Raw genomic sequence first — 16964 nt, 5'->3', positions numbered from 1 at the left:
ACATGGCCTCTGCCCCCATGGAGCTCACAGACTATTACAGAGCCACATAAACGAAAAAATTCACAAAAATACACGGTAGTAAGGTCTAGAATAAGAGGAAAAGAGAGTGATCAGCTGTAGGATAATTCGTTGAGGTAAAGAGGCTCAGCCCTTCGTGTACTGTGTAATTAATTTAACAGTCAGATGGGGAGGTTCCACGCTTTTTATTTTTATTGAATTCTTGGAATAGTAGAATTGGTGATAACTAATCAAATAGTAAAACTAAACTTTGGGCAGCATATTTCTAAGTATGTTGAGTATAGCTTTTGTTTGTGTTTTACTTAATGTAAAAGATAAAAATTGCATAATAACTTTTTAATTTTGGCTTATTCTTTATCAACCAAGGCACATTTATTAATTACCAATATCTAGAACTAATTATGGTTGCCACTGCTATTTTAAGTGGCTTGGAAATTCATAGGAAGTATGAGCAATGTATTATCACTTATTATTATATGTGTGATACCACCAAAGATCCAACCTGGCACTTCTTTGAATAGCAAGCATTTGAAACAGGTGATACATATGACAAACTTTCCCTGTTTTCTTTGGTATTAGAACAAAGCTGAGCATTGCTTCTTTTATATTTTTATAAGGCTGCTATTGAACATAGGCATTTTCTTCCTGTGGTTGTTAGATCAGTGGTCATAGACCTATTGATGCATGGGGAAATGAAAGCATGTAAAGGCTGTTTAACCTCTCTGGGCCTCCCAAACATGTCTCATAGGAAAGAGAGACCTACCCTTGTTTCCCCAGAGTCCCCAGCACCTAGTCCAGTGCTGGCTCATACTAATCACCTGTGTGAACAAAACTGAACAACCAGATCGCTTTTGTCAAGTCACAGCTCCAGACAAGGCTTGCACATGCCTCTTTCCCTGTTTTTGCTTTGTTCTGTTTTTTTTTTTTTTTTCCCTCTCTCACATACATACACACCTTTAATGGCCTCTTTTTTATCTATTGATTGAAGTCTAAACTTCTTAGCCTAGTATTCATAACTGGTTCTACTCTGTCTTTTCCAAATGTCTTCCAACTCATTTTTTTTTTCCTGTGTTTTAAACAAACCAAATTATATTCATTCACTACTCCCCAGAAATGCAGTGAGTTTTTCTACCACTTCATTCCTTAATTCACATCTTCATTCAACTGGGAAAATTCTCCCTGTTGATCTCTACCTGTCATATCTCAAGGTTTACTTCAGTGCTTATTATTCATGAACCTTTGACCAGTTCTCTCCAGCCAGCTTTGAGCTCTCCCTCTTCTAATTTCCTGTAGAACACTGTGCTTCTCATTTCATTTTTCTCATGCTATCTATTAAGTGTCTGTCACTTTCTTGTACTGTGGGGACTTGTGTGTTGCTGTGATGCTGGAAGCTATGCCACCAGTATTTAGATTGCAGCAGGGTCACCCATGGAGGACAGATTTCAGCTGAGCTTCCAGACTAAGACAGACTAGAAAGAAGGACCCAGCAGTCTACTTCTGAAAAGCATTAGCCAGTGAAAGCCTTATGAATAGCAGCAGAACATTGTCTGATACAGCACTTGAAGATGAGCCCCCCAGGTTGGAAGGCACTCAAAAGATGACTGGGGAAGAGCTGCCTCCTCAAAATAGAGTCGACCTTAATGACGTGGTTGGAGTCAAGCTTTTGGGGCCTTCATTTGCTGATGTGGCACTACTCAAAATGAGAAGAAACAGCTGCAAACATCCATTAATAATCACAACCTGGAATGTATGAAGTATGAATCTAGGAAAATTGGAGATCACCAAAAATTAAATGGAACACATAAACATCGATATCCTAGGCATTAGTGAGCTGAAATGGATTGGTATTGGCCATTTTGAATCGGACAGTCATATAGTCTACTATGCTGGGAATGACAACTCGAAGAGGAATGGTGTTGCATTCATCGTCAAAAAGAACATTTCAAGATGTATCCTGAATTACAACGCTGTCAGTGATAGGATAATATCCATACGCCTACAAGGAAGACCAGTTAATACAACTGTTCTTCAAATTTACGCACCGACCACTAAGGCCAAAGATGAAGAAATAGAAGATTTTTATCAGCTGCTACAGTCTGAAATTGATTGAACATGCAATCAAGATGCATTGATAATTACTGGCAATTGGAATGCAAAAGTTGGAAACAAAGACGAAGGATCAATAGTTGGAAAATATGGCCTTGGTGATAGAAACAATGCAGGAGATCAAATGATAGAATTTTGCAAGACCAACGACTTCTTCATTGAAAATACCTTCTTTCACCAACATAAACAGCGACTATACTGTACACATGGACCTCACCAGATGGAACACACAGAAATCAAACTGACTACATCTGTGGAAAGAGACGATGGAAAAGCTCAATATCACCAGTCAGAACGAGGCCAGGGGCCGACTGTGGAACAGACCATCAATTGCTCATATGCAAGTTCAAGCTGAAACTGAAGAAAATCAGAGCAAGTCCACGAGAGCCAAACTATGACCTTGAGTATATCCCACCTGAATTTAGAGACCATCTCAAGAATAGATTTGACACATTGAATACTAGTGACTGAAGACCAGATGAGTTGTGGAATGACATCAAGGACATCATCCATGAAGAAAGCAAGAGGTCACTGAAAAGACAGGAAAGAAAGACCAAGATGGATGTCAGAGGAGACTCTGAAACTTGCTCTTGAGCATCGAGCAGCTAAAACAAAAGGAAGAATCGATGAAGTAAAAGAACTGAACAGAAGATTTCAAAGGGCCTCTCAAGAAGACCAAGTATTATAATGACGTGCAAAGAGCTGGAGATGGCAAACCAAAAGGGAAGAACATGCTCGGCGTTTCTCAAGCTGAAAGAACTGAAGAAAAAATTCAAGCCTCAAGTTGCAACAGTGAAGGATTCCATGGGAAAAATATTAAACAACGCAGGAAGCATCAAAAGAAGATGGAATACACAGAGTCATTATACCAAAAAGAATTAGTTGATGTTCTACTATTTCAAGAGGTGGCATATGATCAGGAACCAATGGTACTGAAGGAAGAAGTCCAAGCTGCTGTGAAGACACTGGCAAAAAACAAGGCTTCAGGAAATGATGGAATATCAATTGAGATGTTTCAACAAACAGATGCAGCGCTGGAGGTGCTCACTCGTCTATGCCAAGAAATATGGAAGACAGCTTCCTGGCCAACTGGAAGAGATCTATATTTATGCCTATTCCCAAGAAAGGTGATTCAACCGAATGTGGACATTATAGAACAATATCATTAATATCACACGCAAGCAAAATTTTGCTGAAGATCATTCAGAAATGGCTGCAGCAGTATATTGACAGGGAACTGCCAGAAATTCAGGCCGGTTTCAGAAGAGGACATGGAACCAGGAATATCATTGCTGATGTCAGATGGATCCTGGCTGAAAGCAGAGAATACCAGAAGGATGTTTACCTGTGTTTTATTGACTATGTAAAGGCATTCGACTGCGTGGATTATAACAAACTGTGGATAACATTGCGAAGAATGGGAATTCCAGAACACTTAATTGTGCTCATGAGGAACCTTTACATACATCAAGAGGTGGTTGTTCAGACAGAACAAGGGGATACTGATTGGTTTAAAGTCAAGAAAGGTGTGCGTCTTGGTTGTATTCTTTCACCATATCTATTTAATCTGTATGCTGAGCAAATAATCCGAGAAGCTGGACTATATGAAGAAGAACGGGGCATCAGTATTGGAGGAAGACTCATTAACAACCTGCATTATGCAGATGACAACCTTGCTTGCTGAAAGTGAAGAGGACTTGAAGCACTTACTAATGAAGATCAAAGACCACAGCCTTCAGTATAGATTATACCTCAACATAAAGAAAACAAAAATTCTCACAACTGGACCAATGAGCAACATCATGATAAATGGAGAAAAGGCTGAAGTTGTCAAGGATTTCATTTTACTTGGATCCACAATCAACAGCCATGGAAGCAGCAGTCAAGAAATCAAAAGACGCGTTGCATTAGGTAAATCTGCTGCAAAGGATCTCTTTAAAGTGTTGAAGAGCAAAGGTGTCCCTCTGAAGAGTAAGGCGCACCTGACCCAAGCCGTGGATTTTCAGTCGCATCATATGCGTGTAAAAGCTGGACAATGAATAAGGAAGATCGAACAAGAGTTAACGCCTTTGTATTGTGGAGTTAGCGAAGAATATTGAATATACCATGGACTGCCAAAAGAACGAACAAATCTGTCTTGGAGGAAGTGCAGCCAGAATGCTCCTTAGAAGCAAGTATGGCGAGACTTCGTCTTACATGCTTTGGACATGTTGTCAGGAGGGATCAGTCCTTCAAGAAGGACATCATGCTTGGCAGAGTACAGGGTCAGCAGAAAAGAGGAAGACCCTCAATGAGATGGATTGACACAGTGGCTGCAACAGTGAGCTCAAGCATAACAACGATTGTAAGGATGGCACAGGACTGGGCAGTGTTTCGTTCTGTTGTGCGTAGGGTCTCTATGAGTCAGAACCGACTTGACAGCACCTAACAACAACACAACACCTATTAAGTAAAACAGAAACATGCTGGGAACATAATTATTGCTTTTTTTGTAAATGTTTCCTTGAACTAAGGACTAATGCAAGTATTAGATTTAAACACAGTGCTAGTACTTTTTCCCTTTTCCTTATCATACTGTAGGATCTGTAAAATCCTATCTGTGCTACTTGTTAAATGCTCTACTTGTATGATTCCCAAACATTCTTGCTGCTCCCAAGGGATAAGTTGCAAAACAGCAGTTGTAAACAGTTCATTCCCTCACGAATAGGAAAAACAGTAACAAAATAAAAAGTAGAGAGAACTACATTAAATATTCTTTTCCTGTAGCAATGTCTGTAACTAACATCCATAGAGCAAAATGCCTGTTCAGTAGCATTTAAATTCTTCTAAATTGTTGTTACAAGGAGGTGGTGTATTCGTTAGCAACCTAGATATCTCCCAATACTATATTAAGTTCCAAAGAATCCTTAGAAGATGACAAGTTCCTTGAAATCATAAAATCAAGTAGAATATTGAATTTAACTGACCAATATTTCAGTGAAACCTGACTACCAATTTCTGTTGTGGAAGAAACGAGCCTGACAATAAGAATTGCCAGTCAGGGTCTCTTCAGCATGCATATGGATCACCCATCCAACAACCTAGCCCATGCATTTTTAACAGAAATAATGTTGCCCCCCAAGGGGTTGGAAATTGGTTCTTGGGGGAATAAAAGCGTCTTAGATATTACAGTAGGCTGTGGCCCTCAAAGGGCCAAAGTACGTAAATAGTGGTATTAAACCTTTTGGCAGCACATGAACCACAGCCTTCTCTAACCTGAGACCAGAAGAACTAGATAGTGCCCAGCTACTACCACTGACCACTGTGACCAGGAGCACAATAGAAGGTCCTGGTTAGAGTGGGTGAAAATGTTGAATAAAACTCATTAAAAAGACCAGACTTACTGGTTGAATAGAGGTAATCCTAGAATACTAGTAATCCCAGAGTGCTTATCTGCACAGGTTCCAGATAGAAAAAAAAAAAAAATTTAAATCATCCCTGGAAGGAGATAACGTTATCCTAAACCTCAAATTATTTCCAAAAATAATTTTGCAGACATCAAAAACAAACAGATCATATTAAAGATACAGTGAAAAGTCTAATATATATTTAGTTTCATTGGAGCCTCAGAAGAATAGGAGAGAAAGAATGTGAAGAAACAATATGTTAAAGAGCTGAAAATTTTCTGAAATGATCAGACATCAATTCACAGGTTTAAGAACCTCAACAAATACCACGCAATGTAAAGAAAATTAATAATAATCCACATCTAGACACATTATAGCAAAGCTTCAGAAAACGAAAGACAATGGGGAAAATCTTAAAAGCAGCAGAAGGGGGAAAAAGGTAGCCTTCCAAAAAGTGACAGACTGATAACTGACTTCTTCACTGTAACAATGAAAGCCAGAAGACAATGGAATTGCTTAAGTGTGTTGGAAGAAATTAACTGCCAACTTAGAATTGTGTACTCAGCAAAAATCCTTCAAAACTCAAAGTGAAAGGTCACATATTATATGATTCCTTTTATATGAAATATCCAGAATAGGTAAATCTGTAGAGACAGAAAGCAGATTAGTGGTTGCCAGGCGGTGGAGGTACAGAAGGGATGGGGAATAACTGCTTAATGGACACAGGGTTTTCTTTTAGAGTGATGAAAATGCTTTGGAACTAGGTAGAGGTGGTGGTTGTACAATGTTTTGAATATACTAAATGCAACTGAACTGTTCACTTTACAATGGTTAATTTTATGTTACATGAATTTCACATCAATTTTTTAAAAAGTAAAAGAAAGACATTTCAGACAAATAGTAAGAGACTTTATCACCATCAGATCTGCATTAAAGGAAATACTAAAGGATGTTCTTTTGGTAGAAGGAAAATTGTCACAGATGGAAAGTCAGAAAAATGGGAAGGAATGGAGACCAATGAAAATGGTAAATCTGTGAGTGAATCTAAATTGATATTAAATGTATAAAACAATTATAATAAGCTCGTGTAGAATTTAAAAAACAGAAAGAATTAAAATATACAACAATGGCAGATAAGTCAGGAGGGGAAATATGGACTTAATATGTTCTAAAGTCCCTGCATTGTCTGACAAGAGGGTAAAAGTCCACTTCTACTCAAGTTTGATTAGGAGATCCTAGCCAGTGCAGAGAGCAAGAAGAAGATATAAGGATTAGAAAGATTTTGTACATAAAAGAATGCAAAATACAAATAATTGATTAGAATCAATAAGTGAGTTTCATAAGGTTAAGGAATACAAGGTCAATATACAAAAGCCAACTGCATATTTATATGCCACCAACGAACAGATAATGAAACTTTTGAAAAGGTTCAACTTAAAGTAACTTGTAAAAAAATACCTAGAAATAAATTTAGGAAAAGATGTGTAAGACCTCTCTGCAGAAAAATATAAATTTAAGTGAGACTTAATAAATTGAATGATACACTGTGTTCATGGACTAGAAGACTAAAAGTTAAAAAAAAAAAAAAAAATTTCCTTCAATTCCAATTCATAGTGACCCTATAGGACAGAGTAGAACTGCTCCATAGGGTTTCCAAGGATCTGCTTGTGGATTCGAACTGCTGACCTTTTTGTTAGCAGCCAAGCTCTTAACAGTGTTGTGAAAATGGCAGTTCTATTCAAACTCATCTATTAGACGTAGTGCAACCCCATTCAAAATCCCAACAGATTTGGGGTGGGTAAAAGGGAGAGAATTGAATAAACTGCTTCTAAAATTATATAGAAATGTGAAGGACCAAGAAAGCCAGTAAACTCTCGAAAAAAAACTAGATGAGAAGACTTGCTCTATCATACATGAAGACTACAACTATAGTTGTATCAAAACCAAAAATCAAACCCAGTGCCGTTGAGTCAATTCCAACTCATAGCAACCCAATAGGAGAGAGTAGAACTTGCTGCATAAAGTTTCCAAGGAGTGCCTGGCAGATTCGAACTGCTGACCCTTTGGTTAGCAGCCATAGCACTTAACCACTACGCCACATAACACTACAGTAATTGAGACAGTAGCACAAGGATAGACAAATAGACATGAATAGAAGAGTGGAGAAACAGACCCAATATAAATAAACATTTAATTTTAAAAAGATGATACTACCAAGAGAAGAGTCTTTTTTGATAAATGCTGCTAAAATGAATATCTGTGGAAAAAGTGAAACTTGACCCCATCTTTACGTTATAAACAAAAATTATTTCTGAGCGGATTATAGATGTAAATATGAAAGGCAACAGTGAAGCTCCTAGAAAATAATATAGAAGAGTATTTTAATGACTGTAGGAATATGCAATAACTTTGTAAACTGAATGAAAAGTACTAACCATAAAGGATAAGAATGATAAATTAGACTACATTAAAATTAAGAACCTCTGTTTATTAAAAGACACCCGTCTGGGAGGAGATATTTGCAGTACATACATCCATTAAAGGATCCATATCCAGAATAATATGAGCAGTCCCTACAAATCAGTAAGAAAAGGACATAATCAAAATGAATTTTTTTTAAAAAAGCAAGAGATTTGAATAGGCACATCATAAAAAATGATATGCAATGGCTAATATATATGAAGATAGCTCAGCCTCATGAGTGATCAGGAAAATGCTAATTGAAACCATAATTTTATATATATATGATGAAAGCATATGTTTTCCCAAAAACTCATACCTGAACGTTCATAATAGCCAAAAAGTGGAAACAATCCAAAAGTCCATCAATTGATGAATGAATAAATAAAATGAGGCATATCTATACAATGGAATGTTATTAATCAATAAAAAGAAATGAAGTACTGATAAATGCTACAAGGTAGATGGACCTTGAAAACATTGTGCTGAGTGAAAGAAACCAAACTCAAAAGGCCACATGTTATATGATTCCATTTTTATGAAATGTCTAGAATAGGCACATCTGTAGAGACAGAAAGTAGGTTATTGGTTGCCTAGTACTGGCAGAGTTGGGTGAGATGAGAAGTGACTGCTAAAAGGTAAGTTTCTTTTGGGGATGATAAACATCTCCTAAAATTTATTGTAGCGATGGTTGTACAACTCTGTGAATATACTAAAAACCATTCAAAGTTGTACTTTAAATGGATGAGTTGTATGGTATGTGAACTATATCTCAGTAAAGCATTTTTTTATAAAAGAAAAATGAGAGAGTACTAGTGTACACACACCGAACTGGCTAACTTTTTTTAACTGGCAGTACAAGTATTGGCAAGGATGTAGAGTGTTGGCAACTTTCATGCCCTGCTGGTGGGAATATAGTCGGTACAACCATTTTGGAAGCCTATTTGACATCACTTCTTAAATTTGAATACATGCATATCCTATGATCTAAGATTTCCGCACCTAGGTATATACGCAACAAAAGAATAAGTCCAGGAATGTTCATGGCAGCATTATTCTTAATAGCCAAAACCTGGAAACAACCCGAAAGTCCATCAGCAATAGAATGGACAAAAAAATTGTGATATAGTCATACAATGGAATATAACATAGCAGTGAAAATGAATAGGCTACCGCTATACCCAATATGGAAACCCTGGTGGCGTAGTGGTTAAGTGCTACGGCTGCTAACCAAAGGGTCGGCAGTTCGAATCTGCCAGGCACTCCTTGGAAATTCTATGGGCAGTTCTACTCTGTCCTATAGGGTCACTATGAGTCGGAATCAACTCGATGGCACTGGGTTTGGTTTTTTGGTTTTTTTTTTTTTGGTTTATACCCAATATATGAATCTCGAAAAGATAATATGGAGTGAAAGTAGCCAATACATACTGTAGGGCTTCATTTTTATAAATTAAAAACACAGGTAAAACTACACTGTGGAGCTTAGGGATGCATGCTTGAGTAGGAAAACTATAAAGAAAGCATTGAAAACAGTGTGAGGGGGCAGGAGGGAGCTTCCAGGTGTTGGTGGTGGTCTGCTTTTTTATCTGGTGGTGATTAGGGTGTCTGTTATGTGATGATTCATTGTGATGTACATTTTTGTTCTGTGTATACTTCCATATGTATTCCACAATAAAAAAGTTTCTAAAATAAATGCTTAGCACAGCATGTTACCGTATATGTCTTTATATGTGTGTATATGTGTCGAATCTAACCAATAGTCAGTAAATGCTTAAAAAAAAAAAAAAAGTATATAAGCACTAATAATTCAATTTCTCCATTATTTTTGTAGGAATATGTTTATCCAGAAGCCAGAGACAGACAATACTTACTATTTTTCCATAAAGGAGCCAAAAAGTCACGTTTTGACCTAGAGAAATACAATCAACTCAAGGATGCAATTGCTCAGGTAAGTTTTGCAAGAATAAAAATAAATCTTATACTACAAAACTATGAAAAATAATGACGAGTCTGCAAAATATCTTATAACATGGGTGAATGTGGAAGACATTATGCTGAGTGAAATAAATCAATCACAAAAGGACAAATACTGTATGGTCTCACCTTTATAAAAAGACAAGAATAGGTATACACAGAGAAAGCAACATTCTTTGATGGTTACCAGGGATGGAAAGGGGAGGGAGAAGGAATCACTTGCTAGATAGTAGACCCTGTTATTTTTAGTGATGGGAAAGGCAATACTGAACATGGGTGAAGTCTGCACAACTTGACCAAGGTAAATGAAGACACTAAGAAGTATGCAAGAATGAGGTACAATTTCAGTAAATGCTATAAAATACAATTTTGTGACAACAGTAATGACAACCAAAAAATATATGTGTGATTACATAGATAGATGTAACTATTGGTCTCTGCTCATCTGGTGCAAAAGAGAATTAAGGAAGCCAAAGACTCAAAGAAACTAGTCCAGGGACTAACAGCCCACACAAACCATGGCCCCATCTACCCTGATACCAGAAGAACTAGGTAGTGCCTGGCTACCACTACCAACTGTTTTAGCCAGGGACACAACAGAAAGTCCCAGATAGCATGGAAGAAAAATGTAGAACAAAACTCAGATTCCTAAAACAGGCCCGAATTATTGGACCAATAGAGACTAGAGGAACCCCCAAAAGTATTGTCCTAAGATATCCTTAGAACTTGGAACTAAAGCCACTCCTGGAGGTCACCTTTCATCTAAATAATACATTGGCTTATAAAATAGATAGTATCACCTCTGAGTTACTGTGCTGCCTTAAATAATCAAGTATATGAGAGCAAACGGTCAACATTTACCCCAAAGCAAAAATGAGATGGTAAGGAGGGGCAGGGAAGCTAGATTAATGGAAACAGAGCAAAAAGAATGGAAATAATGAGAATGTTGACATATCATGAAAAATGTAACCGATGTCACAGAACAAGTTGTATAAAAATTGTTAAATGGGAACCTAATTTGCTTTTAAACTTTAACCTAAGACACAATAAAATATAATTTTTTTTAAAAGGAAATAAATTCTAGTCCCATCCTATGCGACTATTATTATCCATAACTATAATACTTCCAGTGGGTAAACTTGAATGAGCCATTCCTCTTCTTCCTGTATGAATTATTCCTGTTGCTAAAAATGACAATTTTAGGAGGCGGGGCCAAGATGGCGGACTAGGTGGACGCTACCGCGCATCCCTCTTGCAACAAAGACTCGGAAAAACAAGTGAATCGATCACATACATAACAATCTACGAACTCTGAACAACAAACACAGATTTAGAGACGGAGAACAAACAAATACGGGGAGACAGCGATTGTTTTCAGAGCCAGGAGCCAGCGTACCAGTCAGCGGATTTTCTGGAAAAACTAGTTTCCCAGTGATGGCTCGGAGACAGCAGTCCATATCTAACCACACAAAGAAGCAGACCATGACAGCTTCTCCAACCCCCCAAACAAAAGAATCAAAATCTTTCCCAAATGAAGATACAATCCTGGAATTATCAGATACAGAATATAAAAAACTAATTTACAGAATGCTTAAAGACATCACAAATGAAATACGGCAAACTGCAGAAAAAGCCAAGGAACACACTGATAAAACGGTTGAATGACTCAAAAAGATTATTCAAGAACATAGTGGAAAAATTAATAAGTTGCAAGAATCCATAGAGAGACAGCATGTAGAAATCCAAAAGATTAACAATAAAATTACAGAATTAGACAACGCAATAGGAAGTCAGAGGAGCAGACGCGAGCAATTAGAATGTAGACTGGGACATCTAGAGGACCAGGGAATCAACACCAACATAGCTGAAAAAAAAAATCAGATAAAAGAATTTAAAAAAATGAAGAAACCCTAAGAATCATGTGGGACTCTATCAAGAAGGATAACTTGCGAGCGATTGGAGTCCCAGAACAGGGAGGGGAGACAGAAAACACAGAGAAAATAGTTGCAGAACTCCTGACACAAAACTTCCCTGACATCATGAAAGACGAAAGGATATCAATCCAAGATGCTCATCGAACCCCATTTAAGATTGATCCAAAAAAAAAAAACACCAAGACATATTATCATCAAACTTGCCAAAACCAAAGACAAACAGAAAATTTTAAAAGCAGCCAGGGAGAAAAGAAAGGTTTCCTTCAAGGGAGAATCAATAAGAATAAGTTCAGACTACTCAGCAGAAACCATGCAGGCAAGAAGGGAATGGGACGACATATACAGAGCACTGAAGGAGAAAAACTGCCAGCCAAGGATCATATATCCAGCAAAACTCTCTCTGAAATATGAAGGCGAAATTAAGATATTTACAGATAAACACAAGTTTAGAGAATTTGCAAAAACCAAACCAAAGCTACAAGAAATGCTAAAGGAGATTGTTTGGTCAGATGACCAATAATATCAGGTACCAGCACAATACAAGGTCACAAAACAGAACGTCCTGATATCAACTCAAATAGGGAAAGCTCAAAAACAAACAAATTAAGATTAATTCTAAAAAATAAATAAATAAATAAAATAATACACATAACAGGGAATCATGGAAGTCAATAGGTAAAAGATCACAATAATCAAAAAGAGGGACTAAATACAGGAGGCATTGAACTGCCAGATGGAGAGTGATACAAGGCGATATAGAACGATACAAGTTAGGTTTTTACTTAGAAAAATAGGGGTAAATAATAAGGTAACCACAAAAAGGAATATCAACTCCATAACTCAAGATAAAAGCCAAGAAAAACGTAATGACTCAACTAACATAAAGTCAAACACTATGAAAATGAGGATCTCACAATTTACTAAGAAAAACGTCTCAGCACAAAAAAGTATGTGGAAAAATGAAATGGCCAACAACACACATGAAAAGGCATCAAAATGACAGCACTAAAAACTTATTTATCTATAATTACGCTGAATGTAAATGGACTAAATGCACCAATAAAGAGACAGAGAGTCACGGACTGGATAAAGAAACACGATCCATCTATATGCTGCCTACAAGAGACACACCTTAGACTTAGAGACACAAACAAACTAAAACTCAAAGGATGGAAAAAAATATATCAAGCAAACAATAAGCAAAAAAGAAGAGGAGTAGCAATATTAATTTCTGACAAAATAGACTTTAGACTTAAATCCACCACAAAGGATAAAGAAGGACACTATATAATGATAAAAGGGACAATTGATCAGGAAGACATAACCATATTAAATATTTATGCACCCAATGACAGGGCTGCAAGATACATAAATCAAATTTTAACAGAATTGAAAAGTGACATAGACACCTCCACAATTATAGTAGGAGACTTCAACACACCACTTTTGGAGAAGGACAGGACATCCAGTAAGAAGCTCAATAGAGACACGGAAGACCTAATTACAACAATCAACCAACTTGACCTCATTGACTTATACAGAACTCTCCATCCAACTGCTGAAAATATACTTTTTTTTCTAGTGCACATGGAACATTCTCTAGAATAGATGACATATTAGGTCATAAAACAAACCTTTGCAGAGTCCAAAACATCAAAATATTACAAAGCATCTTCTCAGACCACAAGGCAATGAAACTAGAAATCAATAACAGAAAAACTAGGGAATAGAAATCAAATACTTGGAAAATGAACAATACCCTCCTGAAAAAAGACTGGGTTATAGAAGACATCAAGGAGGGAATAAGGAAATTCATAGAATGCAACGAGAATGAAAATACTTCCTATCAAAACCTCTGGGACACAGCAAAAGCAGTGCTCAGAGGCCAATTTATATCGATAAATGCACACATACAAAAAGAAGAAAGAGCCAAAATCAGAGAACTGTCCCAACAACTTGAACAAATAGAAAGTGAGCAACAAAAGAACCCATCAGGCACCAGAAGAAAACAAATAATAAAAATTAGAGCTGAACTAAATGAATTAGAGAACAGAAAAACAATTGAAAGAATTAACAAAGCCAAAAGCTGGTTCTTTGAAAAAATTAACAAAATTGATAAACCATTGGCTAGACTGACTAAAGAAATACAGGAAAGGAAACAAATAACCCGAATAAGAAACGAGAAGGACCACATCACAACAGAACCAAATGAAATTAAAAGAATCATTTCAGATTACTACGAAAAATTGTACTCTAACAAATTTGAAAACCTAGAAGAAATGGATGAATTCTTGGAAAAACACTACCTACCTAAACTAACACATTCAGAAGTAGAACAACTAAATAGACCCATAACAAAAAAAGAGATTGAAACGGTAATCAAAAAACTTCCAACAAAAAAAAGTCCTGGCCCGGACAGCTTCACTGCAGAGTTCTACCAAACCTTCAGAGAAGACTTAACACCACTACTACTGAAGGTATTTCAAAGCATAGAAAAAGACGGAATACTACCCAACTCATTCTATGAAGCTACCATCTCCCTGATACCAAAACCAGGTAAAGACATTACAAAAAAAGAAAATTATAGACCTATATCCCTCATGAACATAGATGCAAAAATCCTCAACAAAATTCTAGAATCCAACAACACATCAAAAAAAAAATTCACCCTGATCAAGTGGGATTTATACCAGGTATGCAAGGCTGGTTTAATATCAGAAAAACCATTAATGTAATCCATCACATAAATAAAACAAAAGATAAAAACCACATGATCTTATCAATTGATGCAGAAAAGGCATTTGACAAAGTTCAACACCCATTTATGATAAAAACTCTCACCAAAATAGGAATTGAAGGAAAATTCCTCAACATAATAAAGGGCATCTATGCAAAGCCAACAGCCAATATCACTCTAAATGGAGAGAACCTGAAAGCATTTCCCTTGAGAATGGGAACCAGACAAGGATGCCCTTTATCACCGCTCTTATTCAACATCGTACTTGAAGTCCTAGCCAGGGCAATTAGGCTAGACAAAGAAATAAAGGGTATCCGGATTGGCAAGGAGGAAGTAAAGCTATCACTATTTGCAGATGACATGATCTTATACACAGAAAACCCTAAGGAATCCTCCAGAAAACTACTGAAACTAATAGAAGAGTTTGGCAGAGTCTCAGGTTATAAAATAAACATACAAAAATCACTTGGATTCCTCTACATCAACAAAAAGAACACCGAAGAGGAAATAACCAAATCAATACCATTCACAGTAGCCCCCAAGAAGATAAAATACTTAGGAATAAATCTTACCAAGGATGTAAAAGACCTATACAAAGAAAACTACAAAGCTCTACTACAAGAAATTCAAAAGGACATACTTAAGTGGAAAAACATACCCTGCTCATGGATAGGAAGACTTAACATAGTAAAAATGTCTATTCTACCAAAAGCCATCTATACATATAACGCACTTCCAATCCAAATTCCAATGTCATATTTTAAGGGGATAGAGAAACAAATCACCAACTTCATATGGAAGGGAAAGAAGCCCCAGATAAGCAAAGCATTACTGAAAAAGAAGAAGAAAGTGGGAGGCCTCACTCTACCTGATTTCAGAACCTATTATACAGCCACAGTAGTCAAAACAGCCTGGTACTGGTACAACAACAGGCACATAGACCAATGGAACAGAATTGAGAATCCAGATATAAATCCATCCATGTATGAGCAGCTGATATTTGACAAAGGACCAGTGTCAGTTAATTGGGGAAATGATAGTCTTTTCAACAAATGCTGCTGGCATAACTGGATATCCATTTGCAAAAGAATGAAACAGGACCCATACGTCACACCATGCACAAAAACTAACTCCAAGTGGATCAAAGACTAAAACAATAAAGATCATGGAAGAAAAAATAGGGACAACCCTAGGAGCCCTAATACAGGGCATAAACAGAATATAAAACATTACCAAAAATGATGAAGAGAAACCCGATAACTGGGAGCTCCTAAAAATCAAACACCTATGCTCATCTAAAGACTTCACCAAAAGAGTAAAAAGACCACCTACAGACTGGGAAAGAATTTTCAGCTATGACATCTCAGACCAGCGCCTGATCTCTAAAATCTACATGATTCTGTCAAAATTCAACCACAAAAAGACAAACAACCCAATCAAGAAGTGGGCAAAGGATATGAACACACATTCCACTAAAGAAGATATTCAGGCAGCCAACAGATACATGAGAAAATGCTCCCGATCATTAGCCATTACAGAAATGCAAATTAAAACTACGATGAGATTCCATCTCACACCAACTAGGCTGGCATTAATCCAAAAAACACAAAATAATCAATGTTAGAGAGGCTGCGGAGAGATTGGAACTCTCATACACTGCTGGTGGGAATGTAAAATGGTACAACCACTTTGGAAATCCATCTGGCGTTATCTTAAACAGTTAGAAATAGAACTACCATACAACCCAGAAATCCCACTCCTCGGCATATACCCTAGAGAAACAAGAGCCTTCACACAAACAGATATATGCACACCCATGTTTATTGCAGCTCTGTTTACAATAGCAAAAAGCTGGAAGCAACCAAGGTGACCATCAACGGATGAATGGGTAAATAAATTGTGGTATATTCACACAATGGAATACTACGCATCGATAAAGAACAGTGACGAATCTCTGAAACATTTCATAACATGGAGGAATCTGGAAGGCATTATGCTGAGCAAAATGAGTCAGAGGCAAAAGGACAAATATTGTATAAGACCACTATTATAAGATCTTGAGAAATAGTAAAAACTGAGAAGAACACATACTTTTGTGGTTACGAAGGGGGGAGGGAGGGAGGGAGGGAGGGAGGGAGAGGGTTTTTTATTGATCAATCAGTAGATAAGAACTGCTTCGGGTGAAGGGAAAGACAACACTCAATACATGGAAGGTCAGCCCAACTGGACTGGACTAAAAGCAAAGAGGTTTCCTGGATAAAATGAATGCTTCAGAGGTCAGCGGAGCAGGGGCAGGGGTCTGGGGAACATGGTTTGAGGGGACTTCTAAGTCAATTGGTAAAATAATTC

The 16964-nt window shown here is 37.1% G+C and overlaps 1 protein-coding gene across 1 annotated transcript in view; it reads left to right on the top strand.

Moving 5' to 3' along the window:
- The window catches only part of MCU (mitochondrial calcium uniporter), a 237261-nt gene that overhangs the window by 216058 nt on the left and 4239 nt on the right, over positions 1-16964 (top strand). The window contains exon 7 of the mRNA XM_049854829.1: positions 9802-9918. Within this exon, the coding sequence (XP_049710786.1) occupies positions 9802-9918 (117 nt within the window). The remainder of the gene's footprint in view (positions 1-9801; positions 9919-16964) is intronic.

The sequence above is a fragment of the Elephas maximus genome, chromosome 16 (assembly GCF_024166365.1).
Source record: "Elephas maximus indicus isolate mEleMax1 chromosome 16, mEleMax1 primary haplotype, whole genome shotgun sequence".
Classification (NCBI taxonomy): Eukaryota; Metazoa; Chordata; class Mammalia; order Proboscidea; family Elephantidae; genus Elephas; species Elephas maximus.
Note: the sequence above shows the minus strand (reverse complement) of the source record. Positions and strands in the feature narration are given on the sequence as shown.